This window comes from Lipophrys pholis, assembly GCF_963383615.2.
Source record: "Lipophrys pholis genome assembly, chromosome: 2".
NCBI lineage: Eukaryota > Metazoa > Chordata > Actinopteri > Blenniiformes > Blenniidae > Lipophrys > Lipophrys pholis.
Window position 1 is genome coordinate 21450802 of NC_137636.1, and position 16322 is coordinate 21467123.

The 16322-nt window shown below is 42.1% G+C and overlaps 1 protein-coding gene across 1 annotated transcript in view; it reads left to right on the forward strand.

The window, feature by feature from the left end:
* LOC308106697 (neural-cadherin) overlaps window positions 1-16322 on the forward strand; it is a gene marked incomplete at its 3' end in the record, with an annotated part of 401833 nt that overhangs the window by 159072 nt on the left and 226439 nt on the right. The window contains 1 exon segment of the mRNA XM_080458585.1: window positions 5021-5163. Coding sequence (XP_080314711.1) covers window positions 5021-5163 — 143 coding nt within the window.

Genomic DNA, 16322 nt, shown 5'->3' on the forward strand with positions numbered 1-16322 from the left:
ACATCATGAGCCTGCGATCAATGTCAGACAATCAGACATTTGGTCGTAGCTGCTGCTGTGACCTGCAGCCTGTTTGTTTCATTTACACGGAGTGTGTTTTGTTTGAAAATGAAAAACCACAACAGGAAATGCTAACGTAAAATGCTAGCCGATGCTAACAAGTACTTTCTTCAAGCTGCTGTTGCAACATTACTCTCCAGGTTGGCCTCTCTCTCTCTCTGAGCCACGACGGCGTCCAGGTTCTCCTCCTGCTACTTTTTTCGTGATTTCTTTCCAAACACATAAATGCCATAAAGCCCTTTAAAACATTACATTAAAACAAATTAAACAGCTCCGGCGGATATTAACGGAAATGGTCTTGAACAGTTGACTCACCTTCAAACACTCTTTCAAGGTATCTCCCGTTCACTACTTTCAATGTAAACTTTGTTAGTAGTTTGGATGTCTTCCGCTCAAGATTCAAGCTTGTAATATCATTGATGAAACGTTTCAGTCCAAATGCCAAGGCACTCTATGTTAAAAAATAATGACCTAGAAGGTGGTGTGTTTTATGTTACAATATGCATGCAGGATTACCTTGATGACCACGCGGTCAACAAGGTAGAAAGGTCAAAATCTTTAAATTAAAAAAAGAATGCTTTTCAGCACATCAAGTGGTTCTACAGTGTTCCTGTAAGAAGACACTGAAGGCAAGTTTCACAACTAGAAACTGTACTCGTGAAAAATGAATCATCAGCCAAGCGAATGGCTTATCCAAGTTTCAAGTTTACGTACTTGATGTTTACGTTGATGCCTTCGCCCAAAACTCTGTCAATCAATTCATTCCTTCATCAGTTCATCTGGCCCTCTCTCTGCCAATGCATTCATCAGCCATACAGTTCTAATGCTTAAGTGTCACATTGAATCAGGCATGTTTCTGAACTGCAGACTTAAAGACTCTCAACAAATATTCTGTCGGGTCAAAATTCAGACCTTCTTCCCCCAGAGCCCTCGCTCACAGGCTCCTGCAGCATCCTCATGGCTGTTTGCTGTCAGTTCTTGTGTATTTAAACAGGTTTTAATTAAGACTTTGTCATGTTTTGATGGGTTTAATCACCTGCCTCTCCTTGTTAGTATTCGTTCACGTCACTTGTCACAATTCCACCTGAGCAAACATAAGAGACGATGGAAAAGAATTAAAAAAAAAACCTCCTTTTTAAACAGGAAGAAACCTGCAGAACCAGACTCAGAGGAGGAGACTTTCTGCCGTACTGGTTGGGGTTGGGGCAGATGGTATTCCGGGTCCTGGAGGTTTAAAGTTTACGACTCTGAAACACTTGAATTTAATGAATGTACCATGATGAGACAGGGAGCAACAAGCAAACTAGATAATACTTACTAATTGCCACCCAGTTAGAAGACATCAGTTTATCAGTTTATGGATCATGATATTTATTATTAGCAGCATTTTTAATTGAGAAAATTTACAAAATGCAACAACAACCAGACATTAACATTTGGAATGAAACTCTGTTGGTGTGGTCTGGTGACATTACATTTAATTGCCTGATTTTAGCTGTTTGGACAAAGATGTTCTATGATAACTGGATCTTTCCATTTTTTTTTTTAAACGGGTTTTTCAACAAAAGACAATGTGATAAGGCAACAAAACAGCCACTCATGAAATGCAGATTTCACCGATGGAGGTATAATCAGTAGTTAATCGATGGTACTCATGTATGCGTGCTCATGGTGAAGTCACCGCAGCAAGACATCTTTCACGTTGCTGTTTGGAGATAGTTCAGAGAATGTTAAAGCTAAATCAGATCACAGAGACAACAGCTCTGCAACGTATTTTGTAATTAATTATAGATACAAGTGTTGAGCGTTTCGGAAGCGTCAGTATTTGTAATTGTGTTATTAACTTCTCAATAATCAATTACCAGTGTACGTATGTTTCATATGATGTGTGAGGTGAACAACTGAGAAGGACTCCCGTGGCTTGATGCTGTTTTCCTTGTTTATGAGGGAGAGTAAAACCCAGATGATGAGCAGTGACAGCGATTTTCAGAAATTCCTGGCGTTCTGCCTGAATTAACTTGTTTTTTGACTGACCAGATCAGAGCGGTGTTTTCATCAGGCTCTGCAGTTTAAATGCCGTTTGGCAATATTCCAGCCAGGCTGTCATATGTCTTTTACTCAAAGTGGTTTCAGTCTGGATTTTATAGCACAAAGGCCTAATTGATGGAGCTTTGCTGAGATGGCCGTCCTTTCTGCAGGTTCTTCTGTGTCTTCAAAGAACATCTGAGACTCTGTGAGAGCGTCTGTTGAGTCCCTGTACACGATTAAATCCTAAGACCTACTTTTTCAGATTTGGACCAGACAACCAGCTCCACAAAGATCCCCATTGGCTTTTTCCATTCATGATTATTCAAACTGCTGTGCTTCTGGGAACGCTAACGGCTTCAAAACTGCCTTCATGGCATTGCACTGATCTGTGTCTCGCAGCAGTCCTAGCACAACATTTAAGGTGGAATTACTTGGACTTCTATGGTTAAGACTTTGAAGTTGTTTTCTTGACTGATTTGATTGGTGAGGAAAACACTGAGCAACTGAAATGCAACATGTATAATAAATTGTAAGCAATTGGCTTTGGACTTTGTATATATTTACACATTTTATTGATCGGGTTGTCTTTCACCATGTAGAACAGGAAATGATAAGATTAGTACTTCTTCTGGTGAGACACATTTACAAAATACAACCATGCATCTATCACTTTGTTCTCAGTTCACAGCAAATGTATCTGTGCTCCTTATTCAGTGTTTTAGGCTCCATTTATACAACATTTCAATTGAAAACACAGCATTTTTGCTTTTTGGTTTTGCCGTGGTGTGCATGTGCAGTAGCAGCATTTCAGAAAAGTTGTTTTTGCCTGCTTCCACGGTGAGCATTTTAAAAAAAAGTTGCATTTTCAGTGACTCCCAGCACTGTTGTCATGTAAACACACCCTCCAAACCACAAGAGAAGTATTCTATTTTCTCTTGAAAGCGGCGTGTAAGCGGGGCTTCAGGAGCAAGTTGTACTCACACCATTCACTTAAAAATAGTTGCCATTAATAAACATTCTCCTTCTCCATGTTGTGATGCAGAATATAGGCCAACACAACCAAGAGAGCTTTTTCTGAGACCCCCACCACCACCTGCTGAATTTTCGAGTTAACACCACTGCCACCTCCATGTTCTCACTCTGTTGTTTTGAAAAGTTGTTAGATTTCAGGTTTGCTCTTATAATAGGTGTGAAAGAGGAGGGGGTGGTGGTAAGGGTCAGACACATGTGATGCTGTGTGGCGCTCTACATGCACTCAATGTGAATCTCCAAACACTGTAGCCCTGAGGTGCCAAACTCAGTTCCTCTAGGGCTGCAGCCCTGCATGTTTTCCATGTCTCTCTGCTTCAACACAGCTGATAGCAATGAGTGGGATGTCATCTGGCTTTGTGCTGAATGTGGTGATGAACCCTCAAGACATTCAGGTGTGTTAAAGAAGGGAGACGTGGAAAACATGCAGGGCTGCGACCCTCCAGGACCTGCGTTTGAGGCCTGTGCTGTAGCCTGTGTGAGAAAGAACGGCTTCGTTTCAAGAAATTCCACACACTGTGTTTAATGTCTCAGGTACCCGTCCACTCACCGTTTTGGGGGCCACTTCTCGACGTCTCTCATTATTATAGCTGGATCACAGCTGAGAGCCTGTTGCTCAGAGTTCAGCCTCCTGTGGCTGCAGCTGTGAGCCCTGAATGAAATTTCCTTTGGTCACAGTGTGTAACTCAGGAGCTGGTCCAGCCTCGCCTCGGCACACACAACAATATCCTGACATGAAGAAACGACTCAGAAGGCCACAGAGCTGTCACATTTCATCCTTTAGTGTTTCATTTGACACCAACAGAGCAGCTTATACATAAGGCTGCTGGTAAATATCGCTGAAAGTGTTCATGTTTGATAAGTGACTTTCTGAAATGCAAAAATTGGCTGATGGGACTATTTATAAATAGTAATGAGATTTCGATGTAAGGGTGAAGTCAGTGGTGTATTTGGTTGTTAAGGAAGGAGCTTTTTTCATAAAGAAATAACTAGTCATACTTTCTCACGTTTAACAATTCTATTTCTGGACCTTTAAATTTAAACTTCAAAGTTTTTCTTTGTTGTGGGGCAGAGTATAGGTGATGAAAATGTCTATATTTTCACAAAATGAAACAAATGCTACTGAAAATTACACGGATCTTAACATTAAACCAATTTTAATGAAACCTTCTGGTGAAAAATATGGTGAAATGTCCAGTCAGCATATCCTGTAGCTGTTGCATTCTGGGTATTTTTACAAACTCCCCCTGACTGCATGACTTTGAGACGAATGCTAATTTACTAGATTTCTTGGCAGCCCAGGTCTCAGTCTTGTGTTGTGTCCACTACTCTGAAGAAATTAGTTTAAAAAAAAAATCAATGTTTTTTTTGACGTTTTTACAATTTTCTCGATGGTTTGATGGATTGAAGCTTCTCATGGGCCAGTTTTGGCCCACAAGCTATATGTTTCACACCGCTGCTCTGGACCACCCCTCCCCCAAGAAACCTAACCTATCAACTTCACAGTTATAAACATTCCTAGAACGCCTCAAGTCAAGTTTTGTCCCGATCTTTCCAAAGAAGGTGCCCCATTCACCTTTTTAAAATAAATAGATAATCAACAATCTCATAGAGAGCCCACTGGTTTGATTGTCAATCAGAAAATCAATATTAACCTATCTTGTAGTCTTTTAGTTTGGAACATCCAAAAGAACAAATATCTTCCTAAACTGCCTAAAGCGCCCCCAAAGTGACAAATTCCTGTGTTTCTATGTGAAACATCAATCTGCTGGTGGGCGCAATGAATAGGTTTTGCAGGATGCTTCTCATTTTCACCTCCACAGTCGTGTTTCCGGACGTGTCCTGCTGCGGAAATGTGTGAGTCAGGTGTTGATTGAAGTGTTGGTTGTTTGTCTTCTATCAGATATCGAACGTTCGTCTCGGAGGACGCCGGTCCAAACACACTAGTTGCCACGGTGCTGGCGAAGGACCCCGATGGCGACGGGATCACTTACAAGATCACGACGGGAAATGAGGAAGGGAACTTCGTCATCGACAGCCAAAAAGGTTAGGCGTGTTCTTCTCTCTTCCTTTGAATATTACTGCTCATTAATATTGATTTAGATGTTATTATTTCTTTCTTCACATTATCCCTTTACCCTTTGAGAGACAAAATCTTCAAAGATGATTGGTTTTTTTTGGGGGGGTTTTTCTCAATCCATTTAAATATTGCTGCATGAAAAATCCAAATCTACTGATGCTTTATCACATAAAAACGGATACTTATACTTATTGTGATCTGTTTTGCCTCCTCTGCAATAAGACAAGATGAGATAACGTAAGATTTTCCTTTATTTGTCCCATCGTGGGGCAATTTGCATGATTACAGCAGCAAGTAGAATGTAAATATTTTGAAGAGTATGAAAAGAAAAGAACACAAGGAGTCAATAATAAGTCAATCAAACATGACCAACAACAATCATAGTAAAAATGAACAATCAAGATACTCACTATGCTGTCATTTACATTTTTACAAGAGTCTTGTAACGGTAATTGACTTTGAAAGTACAACGGTGACTAGGTCAGTGTGAAAATTTAAAGCAATGATCCTAAAAATGTGAAGCTTTTCTAAATAGTCTCTGTCGATAACATTCCATCAAATCTCCGCCGATCCCTCCAGCAGTACGCAAGACTTCATGTAGTCATGACAATCTCTGTCTATTCATAGGTCGACTTCTTTTCTGGAAAGAACAACACGCATGGCAGAAATGTAGCAGCCATAAAGCCGAGCTCCGCAACTTATTTTTGTCTTGCTGCTTGAAATGCTCTGTGACAAATGTCAGACTTTTAGGCTGCCATCAATGTGATATTCACCTTCGGCACAACATTCAGCAACATCCACGCATATATACTTCATTTCTTTCCTCAGACCTGTTTTCACTCCGCTTTGCTGTTTGTCTTCACTGCTATATTTACTCACACCATCAAAATGTAAAGGCTTGTGCAGTTTGTCAAGCGTGCCCTGGAGTGTCTTGCAAAGATGCTCACTTGTGTGCGGTATAGTTTCACTTCTTTCCTCATAGTCGATGTGGCGATGACGCCGCGCCGGCTTCCACTCTCACTTTGCGTGGTAAAGTATATTTACATCCTGACAGTTCATGTCATGATGGCGCGGGAATAATCAGCCCGGTGTGCAAACACGGTCTCCACAATGTCTTTGTGACTCAAAAGTAGCATCCAGTGTGTGTGTGCGTGTGAGTGCGTGCGTGCGCGCGCGCCTACATGCGCGCGTGCGTGCACTCCGTGATGGCGGTTATTCCGTGGCGCGAGGACCGTTTCGCAAATTGCAAGCACCCGTCTGAATTTCCATATCACATTATAGGGTAATATGATGACTACTACAAATTCAATTACTCAAAACTTCAAGGCACAATTTCCACTGCTCGCCGGCAATGACATCCACTGTCAGCTGATAGCGGAGAGGAGACTTTTACCGCTATAATGTGATTCCTGCTATCAGGTGACACACACGCTGAATTCCCCATGCATATTGTTTGACTCTGAGGAAAATCTCTGCACATCGCTGGCCGTGGAAGGTGAACTTTTGATTTCAAGCGTGTGTTCTCCATCTGATGAGCTTCACGGGGAAGTGTAGTGAAGAGGTGAGGTTCAGTCACAGGCCCTGTCCACAAGAGCAAAAAACATATATTTTTTTTTCAGCTCAGGTCTCAGTGTTGAGTTGTCACTACTCTTAAGAAAACTGTTAAAAAAAAAAATCTATGTTTTCATTCGAATTTTTACAGTTTGCTTGGTGGTTTGGTGGATTTAATCCTCTTGAGGGCTGCGTTTGGCCCACGGGCCTTATGTTTGACACCCACGGTCTGGGATAGTCGGATTTTCCCCAATTAACTAGCAAATGTGGTTCGAATACTCTGAAAATACACTGCGTTCCTGCTAATTGGAGGCCATTATCAATTTGCCCGATCATAATGAATCCAAACAACCACGATAATGTAGCTAAGATAATCCTGACTGCTGTCAGAATCACCTGTGGTGGGAGGAGGACGGAGGAGTGTCACTGTCCTTGGGGACAGTCTACAGCAGGGGTCAATAAAAGCAGTACCTGTCACACCTGGAAACCCCCAGAGACCCTCTGAATCAAGATTATCTGTCGAAAAATTGGCCAATTGTGATTCCGAACAAATGTCTAGAAACTGTTCATACATTACACATCCAGAAGCATCCATTCACCAGCCACTATACTAGGCTCCCCCTGTTTGTATGGTTCAGAAACCTTTCCCCACCAGAAGTCTGAAGCATTCATACAATGCTGCGTGGATCCAAGCTTTCACATGGAGGCAGAGATCCAAACTCACCAGATCAATCGTCTGTTCTCCAGGTTTGGTAGGTTCAGCCTCAGTTTTCTGTTCGTCTGCTGCTATAGACTATTATCACCCATTATGTGAGTCCCTGTCGCTGTTATCGTCTGTTTTTCTCAACCAGTGTGTCCATTCTCCTCTGACCACTGGCATCAACAAGCCCTTTATTGTCCTGAAGACCTGCTGCTCACTGGAGACATTCTCTTTTTCACACCATTCTCTGTAACCCTGAGACGCTTGTGTGTGAAAAGCCCGGCTGACCAGCAGTTCCTAAAATCTTCAGATGACTCATCTGGCACCATTAGCCATGTCATGTTCAAAGTCACACAAATCACATTTATCCCGCATTCCCACAAAATTGAAACCCTTTCTTTGGTCTGTTTCCATGACAATGGTACTCGGAGTCAATGAAAATGCAACTATTTAAAAATAACTCCCATGGTGGAATGTTCGAAAATGCTGATTCCGTCTCCATAGAAATGGAGGGAAACGTCAGTTTAGGAAAACGCGACATGCCCGTGGAAACTGAGGAGAACACAATGTTTTGAAAATGCTCCAACCCCAACTGAAACTTTTTAAAAATGTCCATAACATAGACCCAAGAAAATTTAATTTACGCTATATGTAGTCTTTGCTGTCATTTCCGTAGTTTTCCTGTAAAGACAAAGCCTTTCTGAAATGAAAACACAAGCGATTGTCACTTGAAACACCCTTGTCAAAGCGAGGCCTACAATGTGACGTGCTGCTTTCACGAAACTTGTAATTTTGTATCTTGCCCAAAGACACTTCAACAATCAATGTAGATCCAACCACCAACTTTAAGGCTGTAAATTGACCTTCTTTTCCTCGTGATCCAAAGCAGGGGTTCTCATTTACAAACAAATCCATTTTCATTATATGGTCCAACTCTGTCTCTAATCGCAAAGTGAACCTCTTAAGGTACAATATGTATTTGTTTTAAAAGAGTTGTAAAAGCTCTACCAGCAATTAAACCTTCATCAATACTTACTTGTTGCAGTGTAATATCAAAAACAGCCGGGACAGGGTTCTCAGTCGAAGCAGCTACATGGAATCCAGCCTCTTTTCTTTTTTTTTTTTAATTATACGATTGCCAAAATATCATCAATGAAACATGACCAAGGTTTGTGATATCCACTTGATGAATGACTTCTAGACTCAACTCAGATTGGTTTTGTTTCTGTCTAATTAAAGTTCCGCTCAGGCAGAGAGAACCACACACCATACTCGGTGTACCAAAAACACAATTACCAAGGTGAGATCTGGTCTCTCCTCACAAATCCAACACAACAGAGGGGAGAACCCTTTCAGCTCTGAGCTTCTATATGAGAGTACAGTTCAGATTTCTATAAGTTACAGTTCACACAATCTGATAACAAGATCAAGTCCAATAATGACTTCTTGCTAAACAAGCTTTTCAGAGGTAACCTTATCTTGACTCATCTCTCTTATCCTATATTTTACAGAATGTTTTTTTTCCCCCAAACTTATTAGTTTCCCCATCTCGTAATATGTTTCTTTATTCAAATTTGAGAAATATGCAGTTCTGCCTTCCTTAATATCGACAGCAACAAATGTGTTTTTGCGTTGCTGGAAAAGTCATTTAGGCCCCGGGGCGTTTACACAACAATGTTTTTTAAGTGAAAACAAAGCTTTCTTTGTGTTTTAGGTTTACACGACAACGGGGCTCGGGGTCACTAGTAAGAGTAAACAACTTCCAACATGAAATTTTTTGAAAATTCTCTGTGTAAACGGTGATAATTTGAACTTCTCTGAAACTGTTTATAGCATATCGTTATCTGCATGTGTGTATGGTTTCATTACTAAGACAACCAACAGCGCCAACTCATGGCCAGGCATTCTAACCACATTGTTTTCAGAGTTTCTACCGTCTAAATTTACAAAATGTTGCAGTGTGAACACAAAACTTTTCTGAAAATAATAATACAAAAATTGTGCATTTTCACTTGTAAAACGTTGTGTAAACGGGTCGTTAATGTTTCAGACTAACGTAACATAATCTCAGGATTTGACGATTCCCCTTGTTGGATCTTGTACACATTTTTTTTTCAAGTCGTGTGACTGAAACTATGGACACAATTCTCAGATATTCTGTGACATTCCCTCTCTCAACTGTGGAAAAAAATGCCAAGTTTTGTGAATTTTCTGCATTTGGTACTGGTAGTAATAGCCATAGATAATCACGAAAATGTAATGCAGTTTACAAAAAAATAAACAAAAAAGAAGATTTTTAAAATTTTTTTATTGCAGGTCCTTGATCTATGGAAGTAAAGAAAAATGTTTCGGTTTACTGAGGACACCTTCAAAAAAATATCGCAATGTGGCAGCCGAGCATCACCAGTCCATTGAAATCCAACTTTAATGTCGGTTTTCCCATCATTCCAAATGTCATGTTCGCTCACGTTTGATAGAAAAAAACAACTCTTAATGTTCTCCAAGCTCACCGAGAGTTAGCTAACCACATGATTACAGTTACTTGGTTTATTTTATCCCCGCCGTGTTTTTCGCCCGAGGGGAGAGACACCCCACACTTAGTAACATGTTTTAGGTAAGCACTGAAAGGCACAGCTCAAATCAGCGCAGACTTACTGGGTCAAAAACAAACAAGTACAGAGCGAGAGAACCCTGGAACAAGGGCCTCAAGAAAGAGGGCAAAACATGAAGACAAAGTGAAACACACTACAGCAAGGAAGACAGGAGAGAAACAACAGAAAACACACCACTTATAGTATAAACGCAGAGGGTGAAGAATCAGGACAGCTGGCACAGCACTGGAATGGTCGCAGGTTTGATCCGTCTTCGATCCCGGTTCAAATGTCTTCGAGGAAGAGGATGAACTCCAAACTGCTCCCAGCGGAGGATTCAAATGCCTTGCATATCATCTGTCACCATTAGTGTGTAACTGTGTGGATGTGATTAACAAAGTAAAGTGCTCCGGGGATTGCAGACGCTGTAGAAAAGCAGTGTATGAATAAAATCCATTTGTCATTTAATCAGCACAGAAGATGCAGAAGTGGGTGAGCAACACTAGACCTGGAATGAGAAGGTGATTATTAAAAGAACAACCAGCCATGCAAACAAAAACAAATTATGAGTAAATGTGATTTGCAACCGAGCAAGGATAACCAGTACCAAACAGGACTCAGGATACGAGACCATCAAACACAACACATTAAAAAAAAAAAAAAAAATCTCTGGTTCAGATCATTTAGAAAGGTCACAGCAGTTGATTTACTTGGATTTTCTTGACTATTTGTTCACAGGTGCCAGAATATATGTATTGTTGGAATCGGAGGCCGTATTAGTATGAATCCCAATGGCTGCCCTATGCAACAGACATATTTTCAGCTTGTCCATCTGTTTGTGGCAGCAAAACTCACAAATCTAGCTAATGTTCCACTGCCAGAGTGCGTTCAACGAGGTTATGCAAATGAGTTGCACATGGTCAATCTCGCTCAGCGATGAATAGATGACACTGTGGGGCTCAGGGTCATGTTATCTACTGCCCCTCAGGGAAGGAACTCACGTTTCCATTTGGTCAGCCTCTTCAAAGAAACTCTACAAGTACTACGCAATAAGTTCAACAGACACTTTGATGGTTGGTGGAGCCATACGGTCATTCTTATTAAAATGGTGATCTTGTCTGCATCTAAGTCTCAAGTGCAGAGAAATTGAATGAATATTCCTTCTTATTATTCTACAAGGACAATGAAATTGCAAAGTGTGGACCTTAAGTGCAATATTATAAAAGCAATTATAAAAACATATGAACAACAGAATAAAACCAATGCATAAAAACAACACATATCGCACATATAACGTCACCTTTATTGTGAACTAATGTTGAATTTCATGTCCTGTATAGTGTAGAATCACACATATTTGGGTGCGTCCTGAGATTAGTGAAACTTTTGGTTTAGAATGGAAACTGTTCCAGACTATTTTGGTTTTGACTGATCTGTAACATCTGCCTGATGGCAACAGCTCAAATAAGTGTCATAAAATCATACATACAAATACAATTAATGCCTTTAAATATCAGACTTACAGATCCACGTAATCATAAACAGCCGAGCTTCAGTGTTCTAGGTGTGTTTCTTTAGTGGAACATTTCTACTGAATCAGCAGCACGATGTTCTTATGTCAAACTTTCATCTTCAAACGATAGAGAGCGATGCTGGAGACAGACGACGTCCTCGTCACCCTCCGCCTCCAAATCTCGAGTGACTTAGGATAAAACACAAAGTCCCCTGAACCTTTTTACAAGTCCCTGTTCAAATATTTAATTCATACATTTAATAAACAGATAAAACTGAACTTTATCGGTCCGCTGTGGTCTCCATCAAATCTGCCTCTGACTCTCTGCCACACAATGTGGCCGTCACAATCATGGGGGCTGTTTGGGCGTCCAGCAGTGTGCTCGGATGCTCTGGCCCCCATGATGTCACTCCCATCGGGCCCCCACCTTCGGATCAGACTCTTCTTCTCCACCTCTGCAGTCACTGCTCTCTCTGTGGCTCTCACACCATTTACAGCGGTGACGACGTGCTGCCGATCACTTGTTTCTTTCATTAGTGATTCCACTACTGTGACCAACAAATAAGATCATTTTCCAGACCTCCACCTCCTCCATGACTATCTCGCTCTCTGTAAAATTCCTTTTCTTCGTCTTTTCTGTCAGGATTTATCCTCAAAAGCCGGGCGATCAGCCGGCTGATTGAGATGCAAAAATATTGACGAGGCACTTTGCATTGAGCATTTATGGTAGAAAGTGGGCGTGTTGAGGGCGGGATTTGAACTGCGCAAACTTCCAGGTGGACCGTGAGCTATAAAAGGAAAGTGTGTGTAGACGAACGGTTTTACCGATCCAATTTTTTTATGTGGCGCACACCATTTTCAGCTTTTGGGTGCACGTACATTTTTAGTAGGAATCCTACGCAAGGTTTTATAGATTTTTTTATAGAGTCCCCTGGAGCCTGAAATGTATGCATGGAACCATGTGAGCATCCGTGGCCTGCATGCGTCCTACATACGAGTAATGCAGACGGTTTGATTGGGCCTTTAGGGTTTCGTTTAAACCACGATGTTTTTGAGGGAAAACAGAAAACTTTCATTGCATTTTGGGGGTCCGGTGACACAACAACCGTGTTCAAAGCCATTAAAAACACAACTTGACTGCACTGCACATGCTCAGTAGCTGGACAAGAGCAAGGTTTCCTCCAGAGCGTCATGACTCCCAGTCCATTATCTCCTCACATTGTCCTTATTGTCCATCTCCTGAGCATGTGCACAACAACTAGTTACTAGTTACCACGGCCGTAGCAGCATTTCTTCTTTTCTCCAGTTTACATGGCGACGGCGCCGTTTCCAAAAAGTTGTGTTTTGTGGCTCCGAGCATCGTAGTGTAAACGTGTACCCACAACGCCTTGAAACCTTTGCCTTTTCGCTTGAAATCGTTGCTGCGGTAAGACTGCAGCACAGATCTGATGAGCTATCAATCTGATGAAGTGTCTGTCCTTTCAGCCGCTGTCACTGCCTGTGCCTTCATAAAACTTCAGTAGATGACTGATTGACAGGAACTACACTGACAGTCAGTCTCACACAGTGAAACGGGAGACACACACACACACACACACACACACACACACACACACACACACACACACACACACACACACACACACACACAGCCACTAACGCTCCACCCGGTCTGTGTGCCCCAAAGTGTGACACCGTAATGCCTGTAATATGATCCAATATCTTTTCTCAAAGTGCCCAATATTTGGTCATTAAAAGTATTTTATGATTCTTATAATGGAAGGCGAGCACATTGGATTCCGCCCACCCTCTTCTTCTCTCTCTGCGACTGATGAAAATTCTTTATTGCCTCTCCTCCCCCTCGTGTTGCCGCCCCCCTCCCGCCCCCCCTTCTCCCTAACCGTCCTAAATGTCCGACAATCATTCAAGTGATTGTTTTCCTCCCTTCCGGCAGCAGCGGCCGCGCCAGCCTCCCTCTCCATGTTAATTTGCCTGTAACTCAGCCCAGAATACAGTGTGTTTCCTTGAGATTTAAGGCACCCATTAAGAACCAAGAGGCCCGGTCAATATGATGATCACGCGCTTCCTATTAAAACCCATAAATACAGAAACACCCGCGCCTTCAGACGGGAGGAAGTATTTACTGACAGCTGAGGGGAAATTCTGGTGCCAATAAACACTCTTCTATCACCCCCGCCTCTCCTTTTTTAACTCGGTTAGCTTTTATCTCATTTTGGGAAACAGTGAATCCTTGTGTGGAGTTTGTTTTCAGTTCGAACTCGTAGGTATCCTGTGACAGGCCCTGACTCTTTGTCCCGTTTTATTTGGATTATTTAGTGCTTTCTCCTGAAGTCCTCACCTTCTGTCCTATTGAGCTGACCTGTGTGTGATCCCTGCTTTATGTAACAAACCCACAGTGTTCTGCCCCCCCCCCTGCTCATATATACTGTACTTATTTCCTCTCCTTCGCGCTTCCTCTGCCTCATTTGTTTTTCTTTTAGAGATTCCTCCTCCTCCTCCTCCTCCTCCTCCTCTCTCTCCATCTCTTCTCCAGCTCCTTGTTTGCATTATGTTTCTGTCCATGATGTAGACTTCAGGATGCCCCCCCCCCCCCCCCCCCCCCCGGCTACTTTCATGTGAAGTGACGGCTGCTCGCAGACCCCCGAGGAAACATCTCCTCCATCTGCAGCCAACAATGATTGGTGCTGGCCTTGCTGGCTGCCACACATGCACACCAGGTCGCACACACTACTTGTATGTACTGACTGACAAACATTCTCATTTATGGAAAATATTACTTGAACGTACACACACACACACACACACACACACACACACACACACACACACACACACACACACACACACACACACACAGCACAGCACAGCACACAGATAGTTATACATAGGAAGAGACGCAGGCTTTATGCTTTGTTCTTGGGCTGTCCTAAAACCTTTTCCATGTCCCATTTTCAACCACTTACCCAGCATGTGTTTGGCTCATCTGAGGCTTTTAGGCTCTATTAGACGTTTATGCCGACCAGAGGCAGAGGGAAGCAGGGATCAGACTGCAGGGCGCCTCCGGAGCTCCCTATATATGTAACATAGTGAGCGGGCCACAGCCTCTCTGTGTGTCTCCCTGCTGCCTTCACTGAACTGGTCACATTTATCTGGCCTTCTGTCTCAATTCATTAAGCACGAGTGTGCTCCACAGCGCTGCTGGAAGAGCGTGGGTGGAGGGAGAGGGAGAGAGAGAGAGAGAGAGAGAGACTTGTGCTTATCCTCTTAATGCTCCTGTAGTATGAGTATACATGCATTTTGTTTATGTGAAGTTTCAAATCATGTTCAGTGGGCTTTGAGACCGATTTTTGTTTTGTGTTGTTCTTTTTAGCAAATAAATGTGAATACAGTTGAGGCTGCTATTGATTACTACAGCTGAGTATAGCTGATGTTGCTTTGGCTTTTACCACAGAAGAGAGAGAGACAAATAATCAGGAAGGCCAATGTCATGCTTTCTGACAGCTCCCTTCCCGTACACGCTGAGTTCCAGTTTTTACCTTCTGGCGTTCAGCTCCTCGTATGAAGGGAAATAGGTAGATGAACTCCTCCGTCCCTAAAGCCATTTCCCTGCTGAATTGGGGACAGAGTGGGCGGAGTCATACCTAACTTAATCTGATTTGTGGCTTCTTGCAGAAACTTACTTCATCCACTGATGTCACTTTAACAACCTTGATTGAGTTGATCGGTGTCGGAGCCAAACTATTTCCAGTCTACTGCACGACGCTGATTCAGTACAACTGACGGTTTTTGAGCACACTCCATTATCCCCTCCCTTTTGGATTTTGAAATGTTTCATGTCACGTATATATGTATGTATATAAGTGCACTATTTATGTTGTTATGCTTTGCTGCAACATTAATTGCCTTACGTGGACACACATAAAAACTGAACTGAACTGAAGTACAACTACAAAAGTGCTGATCTCGACCAGATTAATGTATATGTGTTGCATGTACTTGACTATAACTATAAAAGACTGCACTTCCTCCACGAGTACACAATTGAAGTCCAAATCCTGCTGTTACAAATTTAAGACCCCATTTACACGACAAGTAAAAACGCATCATTTTTGCGTTTCTGCTTCAGGAAAGTTTCACTGCAACATTTTGAAAACGATGTCCATTTACACAGATGAAATGGCTTAAATGCAGAAAACGATGTAGTTGTGTTTTGTGTTGGTCCAGTAGTCGCTGCTGTTGTTTGTGTCTGTAATGAAACCACACACACACATGCAGCCGAGAACAATCCGCTCTAAACATTAGCAATGGGAGTACACGGACATCCGTATGCACAAGTTTGACGTTAACGTTGTGTAAGCGTGCACAGTAGCTGTCCACACAGACACGGAGCCCAAGCGTTTTCAAAAAGTTGTGTTTTCAGTGGCTCTGTGCACCGTTGTCATATAAGCACACACCTGAAACGAAACAAAAGTTTTCAGTTGAAAACGTTGTCGTGTAAACCAGGCCTCAGGCATATTAACAACATTGACCGCTAAAGATTTTTGGGGATTTTTAAATTATTTTTATTTTTTGTATTTATTCATTTTGTGTATTTTCAACAATTTCACACATACAACAATGATTTTGATTTGTGCATGAATTTTGGAAAGTTGTGAAAAGAATGGACACCCAAAAAAGCTTGGCGCTTATCATGTTGGGGTCCAACACACCACCGCCCGGGCTTTAGGCTCGGAAGGTTGTACGCTGAAT